The sequence below is a fragment of the Triturus cristatus genome, chromosome 11, assembly GCF_964204655.1.
Source record: "Triturus cristatus chromosome 11, aTriCri1.1, whole genome shotgun sequence".
In the NCBI taxonomy this organism is placed as follows: Eukaryota; Metazoa; Chordata; class Amphibia; order Caudata; family Salamandridae; genus Triturus; species Triturus cristatus.
The window spans coordinates 635,567,656-635,592,507 of NC_140594.1; the positions used below are offsets into that span (position 1 = coordinate 635,567,656).

At 44.3% G+C, this 24,852-nt stretch overlaps 1 protein-coding gene across 3 annotated transcripts in view; it reads right to left on the minus strand.

The window, feature by feature from the left end:
- LOC146785217 (putative E3 ubiquitin-protein ligase ariadne-2) overlaps window positions 1–24,852 on the minus strand; it is a 188,698-nt gene that overhangs the window by 111,901 nt on the left and 51,945 nt on the right. For all 3 annotated transcript variants that reach the window (XM_085634123.1, XM_085634124.1, XM_085634121.1), the window contains exon 2: window positions 516–610. In XM_085634123.1, the coding sequence (XP_085490249.1) occupies window positions 516–610 (95 nt within the window). The remainder of the gene's footprint in view (window positions 1–515; window positions 611–24,852) is intronic.

Sequence of the window (24,852 nt, forward strand, 5' to 3'; positions counted from 1 at the left end):
TAGGGCTGATGTGACATCTGCCATGTTTGAGATGGAGTAACCCATCTGACAAACTTTAAATCAGGACATCCAAATGATATGAATAAAGAAGTTAGGACCGATTCACAGAACTAATCTGAGATAAAACCCTAAACTTACAACTTTTGGTATTCACAGAAGGCATTTAGTAGCAGTAAAGTTAGGACTCCTAACTTTACTACTACAAAACTGAGACAAAATCCTAACTTTACAACTTTTGGTATTCACAAAAGGCATTTAGTAGTAGTAAAGTTAGGAATCCTAAATTGTTTTAGTTATTTATTTATTTATCTACTTAACTCCCTTCAGCCGTATGCCGGAGTTTACTAACCCCAACCCAGCCCTACCCTGCCCCACCCCGCCACACCGCCCCTCAGCACACCCTCGGCGAGCCGCCACTGGGAATGAACTACGGGCTTACATACTGTCAGAGGCTCAGAGTAGTGCTGAGGTTCGGTGATCAAAATCAGGAATTGTTACCATCCATCTAAACTTACCTGATCTAAGAGACTGCGGCACCATGCGGTCAAAGAGTTTGGATAAACAGCGTGTCCGCATGACATTTTCACGCAGGGAGTGCCATTATCATCACCTATAAGAAAGAACGAGCAGAATTATCATTTAGAGGCAACATGTCAAGTGAGTTAAAGGAAACATTCTGACGGAAATGTGGATGATGAGGAAGGAGGGATTGAGATAGGTTCTTTGAATAATGTAATGTTACTTAAATGTCATAAGCAAGTCCAATGTATGTTAAATCTCCTTGACACATTTTGGATCAGATATACTAACATATTACGGCATGTTTGCATCACGAACGTGACACAAATCAGTGCATAATGTTTATTTTTAATTTACTTTCAAATGCAAAAGGGGGCATATTATGGGTGGTACATGTGCGCACTGAGGGTGCTACTTTGTGTGTGGAAGTGCCAGTGTGGAGACAATTTGCACGATTACCTTGCAGACAGGAAATAGAGGAGTCTACTACTGTATTGCTGCCACTGACGTCACAGACGCAGCTGAGGGAGTTGGAGGAAGCTGGTGAGGTGAGTCCAGGCTTAGAGCACGTTGTGGTTATGGTCAAGCGCAGGGGGTCGAGGGGGTGAGACACTGTTAAGTATGAGCCCCTGCTGGAGCAGGGTTTTCTATTAAAACTCGAACTTCAGTTTATATTTTTGTATGTCATAATTAAAATCACTAACAATTAATTATTAAATATTAATTTTGTCGAGTGTTTTGATTAATCAACCTTACTAAAGAAAGAATTACACGTGGGAATGCAATTGCATGGCTTAATTAATAAGTGAACTAAGTTGGTGAGCAAATTAATTAAATAGGTGTGGCTAAAGTGCTATTTGTTATGTGTTTGCGCTTTAAAATAATATGCTTTAATGCTTTTCTATGTCGCAAATGGCTAGATAATTACATACACATAAGGGTATTAGTGGGAATTAACACTGTATAATCAATGCGATGTAGTAATGTTGTTTTGTGTTTCTTTTTAATTAAGTTGTCCATTTTGGCCTGTCGAGAAATGGCCGACATCTACAGCCTGCGTTTGAATAGATGATGTACGGAGAGAGGCCTCGCTGAATATGGTTGAAAATATGACCTCGGCCTCTGTCTGAGCCAAAAGTTATGAAAGGGCAACAGCTCTGGGATCATCGCCAGATATCCTTGGAAGTGAACCATTGTCACAATGAACATTTTGATAAACTTGCGGTGGCTTCACTATGATTCCGGAGAAGAGCATCCATGGATGTTACAAAATTAGTTTGTGCTTCCTTTTTCCGTGTTTTTATTTTTGAGATATTCGAGAGCAGAGATTTTTCTAATGTTGCGAGTCGACATCCTTTCCTGCTCGCTCTGCTCAACGGACGCTTAGAGCTTGTTTGTAACTTTTAATGTGTAAGTTTTCGTATAAATATTGTTAGACTAGGGAGGGTCTTAGGCCACTTCTTCCTGAACCTATGCTCAAGAGGATCGATGCTGATTGAGAGGACGGCGACTCGGGAGACTTTAAGAGACTGGTCCTGACCTAAAATATGACATTAGCTAGAATAGGTAACTATGAGAATAATGATTTTGCTATTGGATGACTTTCATTTGAGCTAATATAGATAAATGATTTTCTGTTTGAAATACAGTGTCGGGTGGTTATTTCTTTGTCATTTATTGAGATCTCAAATGTGTTCTTATTATTTAAATCATGACTCGAGACAAATCAATTAGGTTGCATTGACCTCAGAATTAGATGCAGATTGATTTAGGAGAGTTCTCTCGTATAATCAGTGTGGATAGAGTAATAGAATGAATGTTGGTATGATGGGCCCTAGCGTATGATGAGTGTATGTGCGTGTGACTGTGAAATTACTCTGTCCGTGGAAGTAGGGAGAATTTACAAGTTCTGATCTGCAGCAGTTTCCTGGTAGCAGTATGATGGTTTTGATTATTGTCTTGATCTGATAGATTGCTTGTACATAGGCTTTTTGGATTTATTGATTGATATTGATACATGTACTAACATTATATGTTGAAGTCGTTGTATTGAGTTATATGTAGTGTGTACGGCTTCTGGAACGTAGGGAGTCGGTGACGGTTCCGTAGTAGGCCAGAGGGAAGTAAGTGCTGCTCTCGGGAAAGACGGGATTGTTGGCCCTGTACGCATGCAGGGAAAAGCGTGTGACAATTGAAGTTGCGCGTCGCATTGTCTGGGTTCGGCAAGGTAGCATCGCCATGTGTTGCCATTAGAAATGTTTTCTGTATAAGAGAAGTGTGTATGGTTGCGAAGGTTATCTGTGAAGTACTGGTTTTAGGTATCAGGGATCCTTTTGGGATTGCCGTTAACGCTTATCACTGGGAAGGTAATAGGTATTCTCTGAGCTTGATTGAAGGACTGGGCAGAGGTAAGCGCTGCTTGGTTAACGTATGTTATAATTCTGTAGTGGGACAGATTGTTCGCTGTTCTCGGGAAAAGCAGGATTCTGTGTGGATGTACTACATTTTCTGGAGTGAAAGTGTGTGAATGTATGAGCATTTAGTTAATTGTGAAACTCTTTGGAGCATTCTGAGAGGAAACAGTTAATGGATGCATGTTAGAAGGGCAGAGTAGAGGGATGTGCTACTGTGTCAACGAAAGTAATAATTCCGTAGTGGAGCAGAGGTAAGCGCTGTTTCTGAGAAAGGCGGGATTCTTGTGAGAAAGACTTTCCTTTACTATTCTGTGGTTAGCGGAGCAGACAATGGAGATGTTTATATGTTGTAACTAATAGATTTGTGGAATCTGAAACAGAGTCTACCGAGAAGGTTTTGTAAAGGAGGGGTAGACGAGTGACAAGAGACAGGAGTAGGAGCGACTGCAGCGACTACTGACGTCAGAAAAGACCGCGCTGTGATTGGACAGTGGGATAGAGCAGTGTTCGTGCTGTAATTGGTGCGTTGGTGTGAGCCGCGCAGGGATTGGAAGAAGTACAGGGTGACGTAGACGCTTCGGGATTGGTGCGTTAGTGTGAGTCGCGCTGTTATTGGACAAAAGATCGTACAGTTGCGGAAAGGACAAGAGGGTTGTGGTAAACGCAAAAATGTATTATCAAGCGGAGGAAAAGAAGAAGAAATCCTTGTTCGGTAAAATTAAAAGATGGTTTGACAAGGATAAGAACGTAATAACCAGAGAAGGTGAATTACTACCTCCGACAAGAACCCCTGCATCCTTCATGGTTGCGAAATATGGGTACCATACCTGTATATGGTTAGACAATTGGGCTAAGTACACTAAAGGAGATGGTGTTTTAGCATTCCCGGAACATGGTTCATTTAATCTGGCCGTGTTGAGAAATTTACGGGAAAAGATGTTGTGTCTAGAGCCAAGACCAAGACCGACACAGTTCGAGGCATTGGTAGAATGGGAAGATGAGGTACATGAGCGAGAAAAACAGAGGAGTGGAGGTAATTATAGGTACATTTTTGGGAGGAAATATGATCGTGAAACTCATCATGATCGAATGAGGAGATGGCGAGATGCTAGTATGTCAGAAGGATTGTATCCTATGAGAACTGTTGAAGAAACGGAAGGGAGGAAAGGTACGGAGAAAGTACCTGAGGCGGAATTGAGAAGGTATGGGGCTAATGAATATGAGGATGAAGTCTTGGATGACATGATTTACAAGAGACCACCTCCATATAGACCCGAACCAGAAGTGAGAACACCAGTTGCAACCCCAGTGAGAGATACTTTGCGAATCATTAAAACAGAAGTTGTGACACCTGATCTGAAAAGTGGTAGCTCTTTCGCGGAAAGGGAAGGAGAGAGAGAGCGAGAGAGAGAGAATTCAATTGGAGATGAGAAAACAAGGGAATTGGTGAGAACAACATCTGAGTTGACAGAGAAAATCAGGGAGTTGACAAAGAATCTAGAAGCTGTTACAGTGCCTGTAACAATAGGTCCGGTTATGCCTATTTTTGATAAGCAGAGGACGGGTGAAAGTGGTTTGACGGTTCCATATGTGGGAAATCGATTAATGAGTTCTTCAGATGAGTCAGGAATAAGGACGGGAGAAAATCAGTTGAGGCATATCATATGTGTTGAAGAGTTAAATGTGCAGCCTAATTCAGGATGGAATACTGGTTGTGTTGGAGGATCAATTTTGGAACCACAGAGGATGGCAGAAAAAGTGAGTACAGTGAAAAAGTCTACAGAAATAACAGCTGAGGATTTGAATGATTGGTTGAAGGTTCTTCAAAAGAAGGATAAAGATTCTCAGGCAATTGATGTAGCTAGGTTGCGTATAGAACTGGAGGAGCTCATAGCGGGAACAATTCCTACAGAAATGTTAAAAAATCATCATGATGGAGAGTTGTTATTCATGTGCAAGAGTATTACCTGGAGGGCTAAGAATACACATGACAGGTTAAAAGGAATAGCGAGTGAAATGGGAATTGACATGGATAAGGTGAAAGCTTTGCAGAAGCCTTACCGAGTGGACTTTTCTGATAAGGACATTGAGAACCTAAATGAGGTTGGCAGAATAGGGCAGATTAAGGAAATGATTTCCTTATTGCGAAAATGGGGTGATGTGGAAAAGTGGAAAGATAGGTGGTATAAGAAAAGAGAAGATTCAGTGGACAGGACTTATTCAGCATTTCCTATGAGAGAAAAGGAAAAAACAGTGGATGCTTACCCTATGAGAGAGATTCCTGGAGGAGGGTACGTACATGTTCCATGGACTAGACAGGATATTTTGTCATTTACGAATGATTTCCCTCGACTGAGAGAAAAACCTGTCGAGTGGTATAGGCAGGTAGACAGGTTTGTGAAATTGTCGAAAGTGCTGTGGATTGACCTGAATAGTCTGTTTGATATAATTGTTCCAGCAGACTTGTGGGCAGAATAGATTGGCCTGCTAAAGAATACCCGAGAGATCCAAAGACAGGAGCTCCAGACCCGGAGGTTATGAGAAAATATGAACAGGTCATTGTGTTCCTGAAGAATAAGGTACCCCCTAAAGAGACAGATTGGGTTAAGATAGATCGAACACATCAGGAAGCAAAAGAATCAGTTCATGCTTTTTATGAAAGGTTGATACTGGCTTTTAAACAGTTTAGTGGAGATGAACACCTGGGTGATAAGGATTTGAGTCATTTTGTATACAGGTTTGTATATGGCTTGAGACCTGAAATCAGTGAAATGATACGTGAGCACACAGTTGATTGGCAGAGTAAGAAAATTGATGAGATCCTGAGACATGCGAAGTACTTTAGGGATGAAATTGAGGCGAAACAAAGAAAGCTGAAAGAAAAAGCAATGTGGGCACAGGTAAAGGATGCAGAAAGACAAGAAGCACAGCTGGTTGAACAAACAAATAATCCAGGAAATAGGCCTAGATTTGGTACAGGAAAAGGAAAGGGGAACCTAGAAGAGGCGAAGAAGAAGTTCCCATGTCACAACTGTGGACAATTGGGGCACTGGAGATCCGAGTGTACGAATCCACCATTAGTGAGTAATGAGAATAAATCCTTGAATCAACAGGTGCAGAGCGAGGGGTGTAATCATCAGCAGCAACAACAGAAGGTTGTCAAGCAGCAGAGTCAAGAGCCAAAACCGCCTTTGCCACAGAACAGAGGGTCTCAGAAATATAACCAGGATTCGGGATTCTATAATGGTGAACAGGTAAACAAACCGAGACGTACTAACCCAGTACAGCAATACTGGCTAAAGAATGAGGGGAGTGAGTCTGAAGGTGACTTCTGACGGTGCCGAAGAGAGGAGGAGGAGTGCATACTTGGAGCAACTCTAGAAATAGACCAGGCAGGACCATTTGTAGATGGGAAAATAAATGGAGAAAGTGTTACTTTTTTAGTAGACACAGGAGCAACAAGATCAACTGTCAGGTCAGCAGATATAAGAAATCTTCCTCTCTCGGACGAAGCAATCCAAGTGGTTGGTGTATCAAATACACAGATTAAGACCCGTCTTACTGAACCAGTAAGGGTAAGAATAAGGAAATTTTCAGATATGCACAGGTTTGTTGTGTGTGACACTAGTCCAGTGAATTTGTTAGGTAGGGACTTATTGTGTAAGATGAATTGCACAATTTTTTGTACTCCGGATGGAATAGCCTTTGAGACACCAGATGAGGATGTCTTATACCGGATGACTCTAGACAATAGAGAAAGTGAGATTGTTGGAGCATATGCTGTATTTAATCCAGATGATTTGCCACAGGAGTTGAGGAACACAGTAAAAACAGTGGTCTGGGATTTTACTGGAGAGGATGTGGGATTGATGAATAATGTAGATCCAGTAAAGATTACAGTGAAAGAGGGAATCACTTATCCTAATATCCCACAATACAGATTGACACCAGAGATAATTGAGGGAATAACTCCTATAATTGACAAGATGATTCAGCAAGGTGTTTTGAGAGAGTTGCTGAGTAGCCCATGCAATTCACCGATAATGGGACTGAAGAAACCTAATGGGAAATTCAGAATAGTACAAGATTTGAGAAAGGTTAACAAAATTGTGGTATCATGTTGTCCCATTGTGCCAAATCCATCAGTGATTTTGTATCAGATCCCTCATGATGCTGAATGGTATACAGTAATTGATTTGTGCCATGCTTTCTTTTCAATTCCATTGCATCATGACAGCCAGCCGATTTTTGCATTTCGGTTTGGACAGCGTATTTTGGCATGGTGCCGAATCCCACAGGGGTATACAGAGAGTCCTTCAATATTCAATCAGTTGCTGAAGAAATCTTTGGAGAGTCTGACTATGCCTGAAAACTCAGTACTAGTACAATATATTGATGACCTACTTGTGGCATCGAAGACACGTGAAGCTTGTGAAGTAGATACCATAGCTTTACTGAATCATCTGGCTGATGGAGGGTTAAAGGTATCATCATCAACAGAGAATGGATCACTGGTACCTGTTATCCAGGGTTAAGTGGTTTTTTCGACTGTTCCTAAAAAAACCCTCATTCACGTTTTTAGATGGTTACTGTGGCGGTATATCTTGGTTCTCCGCCTACAAAACGTGACAGCATCATCATTGGGTTTAGTATTATGCTACCTCCACCCGGAGGAAACCACTGGATATTTCAGTAGTGATTGGAAATAAAAAATAAAAATTGAAAAAATTGGTTTATGTGCTCGTGTGCAGTGATTCGAGTGAATTAAAAAGGATGTTCCCTTATGCTACCTGGACCATGAATTTATTGTTGTCTGGAGCACAGGGAAAGAATAAAAATAGGAAGAGATTGTACAGAGAGGACAATTATTGTGTCCACTGTACGATCAGTCCGGTGTGTGGGTCGACATGTTTCAGCTCCTCATGTGCCCCGTAGGGTCAGGAGAGCTTTCTTCAGGACCTAAGGGTGTTGTGATAGAGAGGGGTGTATTGCCCACTGTCTAGGTAAAGGGTTTAGAAGGAGATACACTGAGCTCCTTGTGCGAGGTTAGTACCTTGAGAAGCTCCGTGTTGGGGCTTCCGAGGAAGAATTACAGCGCAGTTTAGCGGGATTACCGCTGAGCACGACTTGTGCTGACACTGTCTTCTTGTTGTGCTGGTTAAAGGTATCTCCAGCCAAGTTGCAATTTTGCAAGAAAGAAGTACATTATCTTGGACACAATATTGAAAAGGGTCTGAGAAAAGTGACAAATGACAGGATCAAAATTATCAGAGGAATGAGAGCTCCAATGACCCAGAGAGAAGTAAGAATGTTTCTGGGAATGGTAGGTTACTGTCGTCAGTGGATAAGTAATTTTTCCCTGATAGCAAAGCCACTGATTAAATTGACCAAAAGTGAAATAAGAGACCCATTGGAGTTGAATGCAGAACAAATGGCAGCATTCGAAGAATTAAAGAGCAGATTATGTGAAGTTCCTGCTCTAGGAATGCCAGACTATGAGAAGGAGTTTGAACTGTACTGTAGTGAGAGAAATGGATGTGCACTTTCAGTGTTAATCCAGAAACATGGACGACTGAGAAGGCCAATTGCGTACTTCTCATCAACACTTGATCCAGTAGCAGTGGGTTTACCAGGTTGCCTGAAAGCAGTAGCTGCTACATGTAGAAGCTTGGAACAGAGTGAGGGTATAATAATGGGATATCCTGTACGGGTATACGTACCTCATAATGTGGCAATTCTTTTGACAAGGAGCAGAACTCAATATATGTCACATAGTCGGCTGACTAAATATGAGAAAATCATTCTGGGAGCATCAAATGGGACTCTTGAGAGATGTGTGAATGTGAATCCAGCAACACTGTTGCCAGATGCTGAAAATGTGAATGTAAGAGATGAGGATGATCATAATTGCTTGGATGTGCTTGATTACTGCACAAAACCGAGACCAGACATAAGAGGTCTGCCACTGCCAGAGAGTGATCATGTGTTGTTTGTGGATGGATCATGTCTGAGAACAGAAGACGGTGTGCTGACTGCTGCATATGCGGTGTGTAAAGTTTCAGAAGTTATGGAAGCTTCACCTTTGAAAGGAGTTAAGTCTGCTCAAGAAGCGGAATTGGTAGCACTGACAAAAGCTTGCAAGATTGGGAGAAATGTGAGAGTGACTGTAATGACTGATAGTCAGTACGGATTTGGAGTTGTGCATGATTTTGGCCAACTTTGGCTACAAAGAGGTTTCTTGACTTCGAGTGGAACTCCTATAAAGAATGCTGAAGTGATTGGGAAATTGCTTGAGGCAATACAGCTGCCTAAAGAACTAGCAGTTGTTAAATGCGCTGCTCATGGACAGGGAAATGATTTTGTTACCCTTGGTAACCGTTTTGCCAATGACATAGCACAGTATTGTGCAAAGAACAATCAATCGATTAACAAGGGAAGAGAGAAGGAGATGTCTTTTTGTTCTGTTATGTTTACTAATGTCCTGGAAACCTGGGATGAAGTGAAGCAGTTGCAGGATGAGGCAGGAGATGAGGAAATGAGAGATTGGATTAAAGCAGGTTGTGCACCAAGGGAAAAGGATCATGTTTGGATCTATAGAGATGGAAGACCAGTCATGCCAAATTCTATGTTGTCAACAATGGCAAGAATGTATCATGGCCAGGGACACCTGGGAAGGGATGCTATGATTAGGTCCTTTAAACAGACCTGGTACAATGCAAATTTTAGGTTGATTGCAGAGAGCACATGTCAAAGATGTTTGATTTGTCAGCAATTCAATACTGGAAAGAAAACAGTGGTGATCCTAGGAACAATAGGCAGAGAAGGAGGTCCTTTTACCAGAATGCAAATAGATTTCATTGAAATGCCCCAAGTCAATAGATTGAGGTATGTTCTAGTGGTAGTCTGTTTGTTCTCAAGGTGGGTGGAAGCATATCCAACTAGGAGAAATGATGGAATAACAGTGGCCAAGCTGCTGTTAAGAGAGTGGATTCCTAGGTACGGGTTCCCAGTAACGATTGAGTCAGACAGAGGTGGACACTTCTACAATGAGCTCATGAGTTTAATTTGTGAAGCATTGAGTATACAGCAGAAGCTACATTGTGCATACAGACCAGAGGCTTCTGGTGTTGTTGAGCAGATGAATGGCACAATCAAAAACAGGACTGGTAAGATGTGTTTAGCCACTGGAATGAAATGGCCTGATGTCTTGCCTCTAGTGCTAATGACTATTAGATCTACTCCAGACAGAACTACGGGGTTGAGTCCACATGAAATATTGATGGGACGTGCCATGAGACACGCATTCGTGCCTGTCAACAAGCTGATGACTATAACTGATGACATGATTTTGGATTACTGTAAAGGCCTGGCTGACGCAGTTCATTCTGTGTTTCACCAGGTTGGAGAAGACGCAACTACGCTTGAAAAGAAGCAAGCCCATGATCTGAGTCCAGGGGACTGGGTGAGGATAAAAGTACACAGAAGAAGAAATTGCTTGGTTCCAAGGTTTGGAAGGCCAAGATAAGTCATTCTGACTACGACGACTGCTGTGAAGTGTGCAGGAGTGAAGAACTGGGTTCATGCAAGTCATACTCTGAGAGTTCCAAATCCAAAGGATGGGACTGGGAAAGAGTACTTTGAAGAGTCAGATTCCAGTGATGATGCAGACACTGAAACAGTGAGAAGAAAAAAGAATCCTGAAAGGGGGGAAGGAGAGTCAGGAAGAGAGTCAGGTGATTCTTTTTTCTTACCAAGAGAGGTTTCAAGAGGAACATTGAGAGCCTCAGAAGAGGGTTCAGATTCTGGAAAAGTGCCTGAAGTTCCAACGAGTAGTGAAAAAGGAAAAGAGAAAGAAAGGAAAGAAAAGAGTGATTCCATAGAGACCATACCTGAGTCAGATGAAGAGATTGAGAATCCACCTGGGATTACTTCTGAAGAAGTAGGGTCAGAAGAAGATAGAGAGGGACAGATTGCGGAAGACCCCCGAGGAGGTGTAGGGAACAATCCTGATAAGTTAGGTGAAGGGACAAGTAGACAGCAAGAAGATTGCGTGTCGGAGACCCGAGGAGGGACAGTAGTAGGGAAATCTCAATCGGTGGAGAAGAAATTTGTGGAAAAAAAGAAGAGAATCGTTGATGAACAAGAGGCAAAAGAGACAGAATCAGATGAGAGTGAGAATGAGAAACCAGAGGGTCGAGTTCTGAGAAAGAGAACTTGGATTGGAGAAAGGAACAATAAAGATGCGAGACAGGAAAGAAGTGTAAAAGGAGATCTTTGGCCTAACAAGATAAAGAGGCTGAGATATCGGCTGACACGAGTGAATTCATCAAAAGCTGAACAGGTGAACGAGGTGTCGAGCCAGAATCAAGCAAAGGAAGAAGAACAAAAAGAACCAGAGAAACCGGAAGAGGTCAAGAGAATCAGAAAGCCCAACCAGAAGTATAGGTCACCGGAATGGACGTACGTGGCACTGTCTGAAGGAGAAGAAGAGGCAGAGAGTCAAGGAAATCCAGAGGGGACCTTACGGAGAGTGGTTGAGGAAGAGAAAACTGTTGGAATCCTGAAAGTTATATTGACTGACATTGGAGAAGAAACATATGTTCAGGATATTCAGGATCTGATACAATTTGATGTTGCTGAAGAAGAAGTGAAAAGTGATGAAAATCCAAATTGAGTGAACTTAAGGAGTCACCTGGAGAAGAGTGAAGACAAAGAGCCTTAAAAATTAACAGATTGAAACAATCTAGTGTCCTAGACACACAGTAGTGGAGTAGTAGAGGCTAAGTCAAAAGACACGGTCAAAGTAGTAAAATGGCTAACACAGAAAATAATCAAAGTAGATGTGCCTTCTTGAAAAGATGGTGTAGAATGTGCTGCTGCTGTACAGGATTATTAATGCTGTTATGGAGTGTACTTGCTTTATTAGTTACTTTAAGAGTTTCCATAGACACTTTTGGAATACATACTGAGAATAAGACTAGCATAGGGAAGAGTTCACAGAAAGTAGTGCCAACTAGAATTAGTAACATATACATACATAAAGATAGGTCAATTAATGATTTTTCTAGCAATGTTTTTTCAAAATTGTTGTATGAATACGTAAAGACAATGGAAGTAAGGGATTGCTACGTTTGTATGCAATTACCTGCATCTGTTTCAGAGGGAGTTACTTATCATCATCTTCCAGCTATGTATGGGATTTCATGTAGTGTGTTGAGTAGTGTTTTTTATTTGTTAGGGAAAATAGATTATGAGATGTCTGATAAGGATAACATTTTTGGGCAATTGCCTATGAATAGAAAACTGAATCCTGCTAAAGAAGCTAACATTTTAGTTGAGATTTTTATTGAGACTGAAGAATTAACATTAGATTATATTTTTAAGAATAATTTAACCTGCAGTTTAAAAGAAGAAGAAAAGGCTTTCCTAGATATGGTTGAGAAAAGAAGGATGGGTATGCATGAGAAGGGGAAAGAGTACAAGATGAGTGAGACAATATGGGATATTGAGATGGGAAAGAAGTTGAAGAATGAGGCCAGTCCAACTTTGGCTTTAGATGCACCACAGAAGGGTAAACTATGCATTACCAGAAGGAAATCCCAATATGATCATTATTTTGTTGGAACTAGTGAGTGCCATGATACATACTTTATTGCAACGGGATGGGGATTTAAAGGAGGAGAAGATCCAGTTTTCCCGGGAGTGTATTATATTTGTGGGAATAAGGCTTATTACAGGTTGCCTGACCATTGGTATGTCACATGTTATGTTGGCCTGGTCTTTCCAAAGATTTTCCATATGGATAGAATAGAAGATACAGAACGGATTAATTTACTAACACGCTTTAAAAGAGAAACTTGGTCAGAAATTGTAGGAGATATTTTCGGAGCTTTGATTCCAGCAGTGGGAATTTCATTAAATGCATACGGAATTCGGAAATTGTCAACAGTGGTGGATCGCTTATCGACAAGCACCGCTGGAGGCTTTCTTTTGGTAAATACTGAGATGGTTGCTGTACGCTCTATGTCAATGCAAAATCGACTTGCCCTTGATATTCTATTGGCAAAAGAGGGTGGAGTCTGTGGAATGCTGAAAGTTCAACATTGTTGCACTTATATTCCTGATGAAAGCAAAGATCTAAAGGTCTATATCAAAAATATTACTGATTTGCATGAAGAATTAGTACCACTGGAAGCTGAAAGTATCTGGACTAAAATGGCTAATAAGATGATAGCTGTTAAGAATTTTATTGCTAAGATAGGTAGTACCATTTTTGGTAGGATATTATTTCCATTGATATGTGTGATTATTGCTTTATTGATTCTTAGATTAGGGTGTTTATGTTGCAAGTTCATGAGAAATAAGAAGAAAATTACGTACGAAAATGTTAAAAAGAGACAAAAAAGGTCAGAAAGAGACCCACAAGAAATTGAATTAGAAGAATTTAGAGAGAGTATGTAATTAGAAACTAAAAGAGATGACGAGAGAGAGACTGGTGTGTAGTATAAATGCAAAAAGACATTTGAACTTCTCTTAAGAAAAGGGGACTACATTTTTGGGTTGAATTTTTGTGGTGATAATATATCACCAAAGGGGGGATTGCTGGAGCAGGGTTTTCTATTAAAACTCGAACTTCAGTTTATATTTTTGTATGTCATAATTAAAATCACTAACAATTAATTATTAAATATTAATTTTGTCGAGTGTTTTGATTAATCAACCTTACTAAAGAAAGAATTACACGTGGGAATGCAATTGCATGGCTTAATTAATAAGTGAACTAAGTTGGTGAGCAAATTAATTAAATAGGTGTGGTTAAAGTGCTATTTGTTATGTGTTTGCGCTTTAAAATAATATGCTTTAATGCTTTTCTATGTCGCAAATGGCTAGATAATTACATACACATAAGGGTATTAGTGGGAATTAACACTGTATAATCAATGCAATGTAGTAATGTTGTTTTGTGTTTCTTTTTAATTAAGTTGTCCATTTTGGCCTGTCGAGAAATGGCCAACATCTACAGCCTGCGTTTGAGTAGATGATGTACGGAGAGAGGCCTCGCTGAGTATGGTTGAAAATATGACCTCGGCCTCTGTCTGAGCCAAAAGTTATGAAAGGACAACAGCTCTGGGATCATCGCCAGATATCCTTGAAAGTGAACCATTGTCACAATGAACATTTTGATAAACTTGCGGTGGCTTCACTATGATTCCGGAGAAGAGCATCCATGGATGTTACAAAATTAGTTTGTGCTTCCTTTTTCCGTGTTTTTATTTTTGAGATATTCGAGAGCAGAGATTTTTCTAATGTTGCGAGTCGACATCCTTTCCTGCTCGCTCTGCTCAACGGATGCTTAGAGCTTGTTTGTAACTTTTAATGTGTAAGTTTTCGTATAAATATTGTTAGACTAGGGAGGGTCTTAGGCCATTTCTTCCTGAACCTATGCTCAAGAGGATCGATGCTGATTGAGAGGACGGCGACTCGGGAGACTTTAAGAGACTGGTCCTGACCTAAAATACGACATTAGCTAGAATAGGTAACTATGAGAATAATGATTTTGCTATTGGATGACTTTCATTTGAGCTAATTTAGATAAATAATTTTCTGTTTGAATTACAGTGTCGGGTGGTTATTTCTTTGTCATTTATTGAGATCTCAAATGTGTTCTTATTGTTTAAATCATGACTCGAGACAAATCAATTAGGTTGCATTGACCTCAGAATTAGATGCAGATTGATTTAGGAGAGTTATCTCGTATAATCAGTGTGGATAGAGTAATAGAATGAATGTTGGTATGATGGGCCCTAGCGTATGATGAGTGTATGTGCGTGTGACTGTGAAATTACTCTGTCCGTGGAAGTAGGGAGAATTTACAAGTTCTGATCTGCAGCACCCCCCAGTGGAACAGTTGTAAAGAGGTTTATTGGCACTGGAACACCAAGTACAGAAGAGCAGCGACACAGTTTCCTCCTAGCTCCGCCAGCTCCTCTGTAACTGTCCCCTCTAATAATCTAGAACCCCTAGTTTCCAGGGAGCTAGGCACGAGCCTGACATGTTATAAACTGACAACAAGCGATTGTTAACATAACACATCTTCCCTCTTTAAATGATAAAACAAAAGAATACTCCTCCAAGCAACATGTAAGAATGTAAACCAATACATACATACTCATTTAACATTCCTAGAATGCAAAAAACAGTAAATAATAAACACATCAATTATTCACTACAGAGAATAATAAATATATATCAGTCACTTACAATCTTACATTCATTTTTTTTCTTTTTTTTGTGGCTTTATTGAATAATTTCATATATACATAAACAACAACAAGGCAATTGTCAGCATCGTTTTCTAGAAGGGAGACCTTCCATGCGTTAGTGTTGAAAATAATAAAAATTCCAACAAAAGGTGGGAAGGGGAGGAGAGGATTAGAGGGGGGAGTGGGGGCGGGATTCCACATGTGTGCTCTGTATGTTTTAATATAACAATTACGCTGGGGGTATATCAGGTTCTCTCTGTGATAAGTTCTGAAGGAGTGATCAGTATGTAGGCAGCTAGTACCATATCTAGTGCGGCGAGGAATAAGTACAGGTCTAGTGCGTTGATTCTGAGGACGGTTGTAGAGGAGCCGTGGATGTGGAGCCCTATGGTGCTAGCCGGTGTGTAGGAGAGAGAGTAGGAGAGGTCTGTTGTGTCTGTTGTAGGTAACAGCGATAAATATGCCAAATGTCTTTGGGTCGTGAGGATGGGGGCTGAAGTGTAGCATATATTTTGTTTTGCATATCACAATATGTCATGCTTCGGAGCCACGCTTCCTTCGCAGGATGTTGCCCCAGTACAGCGTAATTTCTCTTTTCGCTAGCAATAGTGCTATGGCGAGAAACCCACGGTAGCAGAGTTTTATATCTCTGACTATTCCCATTAAGGCCAGTTTTGGAGAGGGAGGAGCGGCGTGGAGATCACGTCAGAACCCGTTTGGTACATGTCCATCCAATATGCAGTTACAGGGGGACACGTCCATGTCATGTGTGCAAAGTCCGTGTCGAGAGCTTTGCATTTTGGACAGCTCGACGATTTGGTGGGGTCATACTTGGTCATTTGGATTAGGATGATTTAGATCCGGTGTATAAACTTGAAATTAAGCAATTTATGTCTGCGGTTGGGGAAAACCCTTTTTATTTGTTCCTGACTATAAGCCCATTCCTTGTCTGTCAATGGCGGACCCAGGTCCTCCTCCCAGCAATGCCGCACCCTCCTGTCCTGCATTTGTTTGAGCGCCATACATGCCCGGTACAGCTTAGTGACCAAATGGGACCATCTTTGTCAGTTATAAGCAGCGTAATCGGTGTGAACTCTTTAGGAGGAGCTGGAAAAGAAGAGGTGGCCGAGCGGAGTCACAACACATTTATCCATGTAGGACATCTCAACTTGTGTGGACAGGTCTGCCATAGTTATTGGCTGTCCGTCAGGGAATAGGGAACCGATGGTGCATAGTTCAATTTGTTGAGGGTGCGCTGTACCATCCTCTCAGAGGTGAGTGGTAGAAACAGGTTTTGTTGCAGTGTGATGCCTGGTGAGTATAGGGAGCCGGTACCCAGTAGTCGACTCAATCTACGCCAGGCTCAGCAGGTGGTGGATAGGGGTTGTATGTCGTTTGGTTCGAGCGGCATACCCAGGGGGAACAGTGCACCTAAAGGGGTAGGGGCAGTCAAGTCTCGTTCAGGCTTGGTGTGTGGTATACGGGTATCTGGATTAAACCAATGCTGGGCAAATTGAGTCTGTGCAACCAGGTAGTAAAGATGCAAATCCGGGACTGCAAATCTTCCTCGCTCATAAGGAAGTGTTAAGGTGTCCCATGCTATTTGCGCTCTATATCATGCCCAGACCAAGGGGTTAAGCAGGCCTGCAGCTGTGTGAAAAAGGCTTTTGTAAGTGGGATTGGTACGTTAACAATTAAATGTAAAAATCAGGGAAGGACATTCATTTTAATGAGGGCAACGCATATGGCCATAAATATCGGTAGTTGGATCCATCTCTCAATCTGTGAGGTAAGCTGGTCTATGGCTGGCCCGTAGTTAAGGCGGATAACTTGTTCCTTATTTCTGTGTAAAATAATGCCTAGATGCTTGGTGGTATCCATCGACTTGTCCCAGTTAATTTGCAACCCGAACATGTTGCCAAAGCTGCAGATTTAATCAATTAGGGGTTGCAAATTGATGGTGGGATGCCTAATAAATAGCAGGATGTTGTCTGCATACATAGACATCAGCAGGGGTCCTGATTAAAATTGAAGCCCACAAAACATGTGCTTTCCATGTAAATGCCTGAATAAGGGATCCATGGCTACTATAAAAAGTAGAGGAGACAGGGGACAGCCCTGGCGAGTGCCACGGGAGATCAGGATCGAGGGGGACAGTAATCCAGTGGTCCATTCACCCGGAGCCGGGCCGTGGGGGATGAGTATAGCAGTGCAATCAAAGTAATAAAGTTTGCTGGGATGCCAAGTTTGCAAAGTGAGGCAATGGGGAATGACCACTCCAGAGAGTCAAAGGCCTTCTCTGCATCGAGAAGAGCTACTGCTGCCGGGACAGTCGGCTCTATCCTGCTTATCACTGAGAAAACAGTCCAGAGGTTTAGGGTGGTAGATCTATGTGGGATGAAGCCGGATTGCACTGGTGAGCGTATTTGGTCTAGCAGCAGTGACAATCTGGTGGATAGCATTTATGCTAGGATTTTGTTGGGCGAAATTTATTAGGGAGATGGGGCAATAGGAGGCGCAGTTGGTGGGCTCCTTACCTCGTTTTAACAGGAGGATATAGCTGCCTCCTTCATGGAAGGGGGGAGTATGCCCTCCTCAAGTGCTTCAGCGTACACCTCGAGCTGCTGTGGTGCTAGTGTTTGCTTAAATGTCTTGTAGAATGTCCCTGATAGACGGTCAAGGCCCAGGGTCTTTGCTCTGTCTAACGCGTCTATTGCCTGTGTATCCTCCTCCATGGTGAAGGGTTCACCGAGGAACTGCGCCTGTCCAGTGGTGAGCCATACCATTGCAACCTCCTCCAGGTAGACTAAGTGCTGTGTAAAATCTTTGGGGAGTTTGGTTACATATAAAGACCGATAGTATGTGATTAGTTCTGATAATATGTATGCATCGTCAGTAGCTACGGTGTTGTTGGACTGCCGCAGCGCCGCTATATGTCCAGTTCCCCGGGGGTTACACCAGTTGTGCCAGTGTCCTGCCAGGGTGCTCCCCCTCACCATATCCACGTGCTGCGTGGTGTTTGCCAAGTAGAGCGGCCTTCCTGTCTGCGTGTTGGTTGACATCAAGTATCAGGGCATTGCGTAGGTTGAAAGTGTTTGGTGTAATTGGTGATATGTCCAAAAGCGACAGGTCTGCCTCAACCCTGGCAAGGCTGCCACGCTTTGAGCGCAGGACCCCAACCTGTTTGGATATGCAGATACCGCGGACATATGCCTTAAAGGCGTCCCATAGTGTTGCATATTTAGACACTGAGCCTGGTTTTAGAGTGAAGTATTCAGTTATTGCCTCTTGTAGTTCAGATTTAAACAGCGCATCCAGCAGGGCCGTGGCTGGGAAGGGCCATCTTTGTTCCCACCAGGTGGAGTGTATAATTTTTAAGTGAAGGATCACTGGAGCATGATCTGAGAGCATGCGGGGCAGTGTTTCTATACCCCTAGTCCACTGACAGCCTAGTGCATCAGTGAGACAATATTCTATGTGCGTCCGGGTTGAGTGGAAAGTTATTCCGGTGCATCCTGATGGTGCGAATGCCAGATGTCGTGCAGGGTCAAGGATTGTATTTAATCCCACATTGCTTGGTGGGCATGTGGTTTTGTATTTTTCATGGGGTTAGAGGAGTCGCATCTGGGATCCAGCCATAGGTTCAGATCCCTCCCAATAAATAGTGAGTCGTAGTCATAGCAGTTAAGCATAGTGTGGAGTTGGAGAAAAAGGCAGGGGCCTCCGTGTTGGGCGCATAGACATTGAGGAATACTACTGTTTTGCCCATCAGCGTTCCCATCACCATAGATACCTCCCTTGTGCATCGAATATAGATACCTCCCTTGTGCATTCAATCAATCAATCAAAGAAATTTATAGAGCGCGCTACCTACCCGTAGGGTCTCGAGGCGCTTGGGGGGGGGGGGGGGGCGCTACTGCTCGAACAGCCAGGTCTTGAGCTTCTTCCTGAAGGAGAGGTGGTCTTGGGTCAGGCGCAGGTCGGCCGGGAGGGAGTTCCAGGTCTTGGCGGCCAGGTAGGAGAAGGACCTTCCTCCAGCAGTGGTTCTGCGGATGCGTGGGACGGTGGCGAGGGCGTGGCTGGCGGATCGGAGGTGGCGTTTGGGAGCGTAGAAGTTGATTCGGCTGTTGAGGTAGCTCGGGCCTTGGTCGTGGAGAGCATTGTGTGCGTGGGTAAGGAGGCGGAAGGTGATTCTCTTGTTGACCGGGAGCCAGTGCAGGTCTCTTAGATGTCCGGAGATGTGGCTGTGACGTGGGATGTCGAGGATGAGTCTGGCTGAGGCGTTCTGGATGCGCTGGAGTCTCTTCTGGATCTTGGCGGTGGTTCCGGCGTAGAGTGCGTTGCCGTAGTCCAGTCGGCTGGTGACGAGGGCCTGGGTGACGGTCTTCCTGGTCTCTGTGGGGATCCACCAGAAGATCTTCCGAAGCATGCGCAGGATGTTGAAGCACGATGAGGAGACGGCGTTGACTTGCCTGGTCATGGAGAGGGAGGAGTCCAGGATGAAACCCAGGTTGCGTGCGTGGTCTGTCGGTTTGGGTGCGGTGCCCAGGGCGGGGGGCCACCAGGAGTCGTCCCAGGCGGAGGGCGAGGAGCCCAGGATGAGGACCTCCGTCTTATCTGAGTTCAGCTTCAGGCGGCTCGTCGTCATCCACTCGGCTACCTCTCTCATCCCTTCGTGCAGGTTGGCTCTGGCGGCGGCGGGGTCGTCGTTGGTCAGGGAGAGGATCAGCTGGGTGTCGTCGGCGTAGGAGATTATGTTGAGGTTGTGTTGGCGTGCGATGGCCGCGAGAGGGCTCATGTAGACGTTGAAGAGAGTCGGGCTCAGTGAGGATCCCTGAGGGACGCCGCAGATGACTTCGGTGGCCTCTGACTTGTATGGTGGTAGGCGGACTCTTTGTGTTCTTCCGTCGAGAAAGGAGACGATCCATTCCAGCGCCTTCTCCTGGATTCCGACGTTGCTGAGGCGCTGTGCTAGGGTGCGGTGGCAGACCGCGTCGAAAGCCGCGGAGAGGTCTAGGAGGATGAGGGCCGCTGTTTCCCCATTGTCCATCAGGGCTCGGATGTCGTCAGTGGCGGCGATGAGGGCGGTCTCGGTGCTGTGGTTGGCACGGAATCCGGACTGCGATGGGTCGAGGGATCCATTCGTCTCGAGGAAGGCGGCCAGCTGTTTGTTGACGGTTTTCTCGATGACTTTGGCTGGAAACGGGAGTAGAGAGATGGGGCGGTAATTCTTGAGTTCGGTGGGGTCTGCTGTAGGTTTCTTGAGTAGAGCGCTGAGTTCGGCGTGCTTCCAGCTCTCGGGGAAGGTGGCGGTGTCGAATGAGGTGTTGATGATGTCCCGCAGGTGGGGTGCGATGACAGCGTCGGCTTTGTTGAAGACGTGGTGAGGGCAGGGGTCGGTCGGAGATCCGGAGTGGACGGAGTTCATCGTGTGGACGGTGTCTTCGGTGTTGACCGGGGTCCAGGCGCGGAGGGTGGTGGTGGGTGGCGTTGCTGCGGTCGTGGCGTGGGTCGGATGGGTGCTGAAGCTGTTGTGTATGTCCGCGATCTTGTTGTGGAAGTAGGAGGCGAGGGAGTTGCAGAGGTCTTGCGAAGGGGTGATGTCGTTGCTTCCGGCGTTGGGGTTGGAGAGCTCTTTCACGATATTGAAGAGTTCCTTGCAGTTGTGTGCGTTGTTGTCCAGTCGGTTCTTGAAAGCCGTCTTCTTGGCGATGCGGATCAGTTGGTGGTGTTTCCGGGTGGCAAGCTTGAGGGTGGTCCTGTTGTCCGGCGTGGGTTCCCTTCTCCAGGCTTTCTCGAGGGCGCGGCAGTTCTTCTTGGAGCTCTTGAGTTCGTCGGTGAACCATGGGGCTCTCTTGCTGCCGGGTCTGCTGGGCGGGGTCCTCAGTGGGGCGAGTTCGTCCGCGCAGACGCTGATCCACTTCGTGAGGTTGTCGGCGGCCTGGCTGGGGTTCGCTGAGCTGGCCGGAGGGTGCTGGCTCAGGGAGGCGGCGAGCTGGTCGGCTGTGATCTTGTTCCAGCTTCTTCGGGCAGCCTGTTGCTGGTGGTGGTGGATGGTCGTTCTTCTGAAGGTGAAGTGGATGCATCTGTGATCCGTCCAGTGGAGTTCTGTGGCGTGGCTGAAGGCGATGTCTTTGCTGGATGAGAAGATGGCGTCGAGTGTGTGTCCGGCGAGGTGGGTGGGGGTGGACACTAGCTGCTTGAGTCCAAGGTTGGCGAGGTTGGCGAGCAGGGTGCTGGTGTTGCAGTCGTTGTTGTTCTCCATATTGGATATTGTAAGCTTGTGTGTGAAGGGCAGAGTTTGCCGATCGGCAACCCCGATCTAACTCCTCTGCCCTGATCATATGGTCTGCCTGTAGCGCAGCGCTGGTAGGTCTCAGGACCCTGAAACTTCAGTTCTCGGACGACTGCGACGTCGATCCCCAGGATATGTGACTCAGTGCCAGCAGAGACGATTTTGGTGCACGCATGGCTATGATCAGCGCACATCTCGCTGCTTTACCTGGTTCTTCTCTTTCGCCTCTTGTTTGATGCCTGACCCCGAGAGGGGTGCCACCGGGTGGTCACGTGAGTAATTCTGAACATTTTGGCCTTAACTTCAGTTATATCTGTAGAGAGAAGCTTTGCCCAAAATAATCTCTCAGGCAGTTTGGTATCTTCCACATACTGGAGGCTACTCTCCCAACCAGCATTTAAATGGCTAACATGGCAGCCATCTTGGAACGGTATTCCCTGCCTCTGTAACGTCTACTTACTGATGATACTGACCTCCTACTAAAGACTCCTATACCTGATTGACAGCTTGCATTATTTTTTATCACTACAGCAGCCATTCTGGAAGGTTCTCCTTCCAAAGAGACAGCCATACTTTATTGTTGTAATCACCTATACTCACTACGCCAAATCAGCTTTAAGTGGATGACCAAAACAGCAGCCATCTTGTAACGGCTATTTGCTTGTACAATCTACACCTAATGCATAGTCATTAGATTTAGCCCCTGCGCAATGTCAACCATCCCTCTCATTTATTTTTCGTATCATAACCTACCGCGTATTAGCATTATAACATCCAAGCTTATTTTCACTCCTCAGAGAAATTCATAGCATGGCGGAACCCAACATGATACAGGATATAAACAGCGCGTACTCTATTCAATACCCCCCTAACCTCTCAAAAAATGCCTCTAAAACTTTCAAGCACAAGGTGCTCAGAAGAAACCCAGATACCCTGTTCCTAGATCCCTCCTTTAATGCCAAAAAAGGCACTATTCTAAATAACCTCATATTCTTCACAAGAAAAATAGCTAAATGGCGATTGACCCTCTCCAAGTTATTAAATATCCAGGAACATAAAAACATCCCCTAGGGAGCTCGGATTACTACGACACCTTTGCATAACCTCAGAGCTACACTGAACATAACATCCTACAAAAATGGCACCATGCTCATTCAAGCAGCTAACAAGGACCTAGAACAATTCGACAGATACTTCGTCACCCTCAAAACACACACCATCACCACTTGTAGCATCTCACAGGACCTTACCACGCCTACCACCCCTTCATCTCCTGTTGTTCAACAACTCCCTACCCCTCCCAGAATGGCTGAAAGTATCATTAACAATTATCTGCAGCCTAGTGCGTTAAAAAGCCATTCTATCAACCTACACGCGGGCGTAACCTCTCCCTCCTCCCCATCAGTGCTTCCTGAGGATCAACGTCCCCCTACCCCTCCTAGAACTGGCGATAGTAGCATTAACAACTCCCATCAGCTCCTTCTCTCAAAAAGCCAGTCCATCAACTGCCCCAGGGCTCCTATTGACCCCACATCTTCCGCCATCACATCAGCACCTCAGGAAGATCTACGACCATTGCCTCACCCCAGATTCGCTTCAAGAAGCGTCAACAAAACTCCCCCTGTTTCACACATCGCAGTGACTCCCGCACCTAGTTTTAGCAAGATCAATAACAACAACCCCTTCCGTTCCACTTCCACACACACCCGTAGTTCCCCCCGCCCTACCAAGATCCTGCTAACACACATCCCTTCATCACTGTCCCAAAGCTACAAAACATTATCCATGAAATCAGACATGTCCTTCAGCTCACTGAAAACTCCCTCTCTACACTTTAACACCTTGAAAAGTCCCTAACATCACTCGAGAAGGGGATAAAAACTATCCCCTTACCTCTGACTGAGCGATTCTTGCGCACATGCAGACGTTCCAACAATATATCGTACCGTGAAATCCAAACTCTACTAGGGCTATATGAAACTACGGCAGGCCCTACCACAAACAACGATGAATATGCTATACTCCCAATCCCCAGTGACCCAAGCAGAACCTCACATCCTAGACTTAGAGGAATGAATCTGAAAAACCTTCAATCACTAACCGCGCACACCGAGAACCCTGAGCCAAGTGTAAAGAATTCCGCAAATGCGCTTTCCTGCCTTTTACTGAATTGCCGCTCAGCATCTAAACACGCCTCCGACATCGCCGACCTTGCTCTCAACAGGAAAGTGGATATAATCATCCTCACAGAAACATGGCTTAATGAATCTTCCTCCCCATTCCTTGACCTTCTAGTCCCGCCAGACTACAACATCATTAGATTAGACAGAACACACAAGTCAGGCGGGGGTATAGCCTGCATACATCGTTCCGGCATCTCCATCTCGAAATTTCACTCGGAACCCTTAGACTCCTGCGAATATCTGGGGATTGCCGTTAAAACTTCAAATATCCTCTCGCACAAACTACATATACTCTACCATCCTCCAGTTTCGAATGCTGAATTCACAGAACAGCTTATGGAAATCATTACCTTAAACTCTTCCCCTCACTCTAAAGACATATACCTGGGTGATTTCAATCTTCATTGGGACAACCCCCTGGACAAGCAGGTTAACGCCCTCAAAACCTTCCTAGCAGACCTTTCCATGACCCAATTTATCTCAATGCCTACTCACTCAAAAGGTGCCACTCTTGACTGGATCATTTCTAAACACGATACAATTGAATCTCTTTCGGTCAGTCCCTGTGACTGGTCAGACCATCACATTATCACCTTCCAAATTCCATCAAGTTACAAGAAAACTTTCTCGCAACAAAGAAAGCAAAAACACTGGATAAGAGACACAAAAAGCATAGAGTGGAACAACCTGGCTTCCCGTTGTGAGAAGGTTCTCACTCTCCCCTCGAACGTGGCAGAAGTCAATGACCTGACTGCTCACTATAACTCCTCAATGTCCGAAATCTTTGATCAAGCCGCGCCTCTAAAACTCAAAAAAATTCCAGATAAAGACAAAAACCCATGGTTCAGCGAAGCCTTAAATGAAGAGAGACGCAATCTTAGATTAACGGAACGGAACTGGAGGCAACAGCCTTCCCCCAATCATCTCAAACTTCTCTGTAAATCGAGGCATTCCTATAATAAAAGTATTCTACAATCAAAAAAAGACTTTTTCAGATCAGAACTAGACAAGGCCAAAAATATACCAAAGAAACTTTTCGAAATTCTGAAACAACAATCCAACAAATTAGCCAAAACCTCAATCCTAACATCGAAATCTCAGTTGAGTAGTGTAGAATTTTTGTTATTTTTCACAGCTAAAACTAACTCCCTGCAACTCGAACTCAGTGAGGCAGCAGC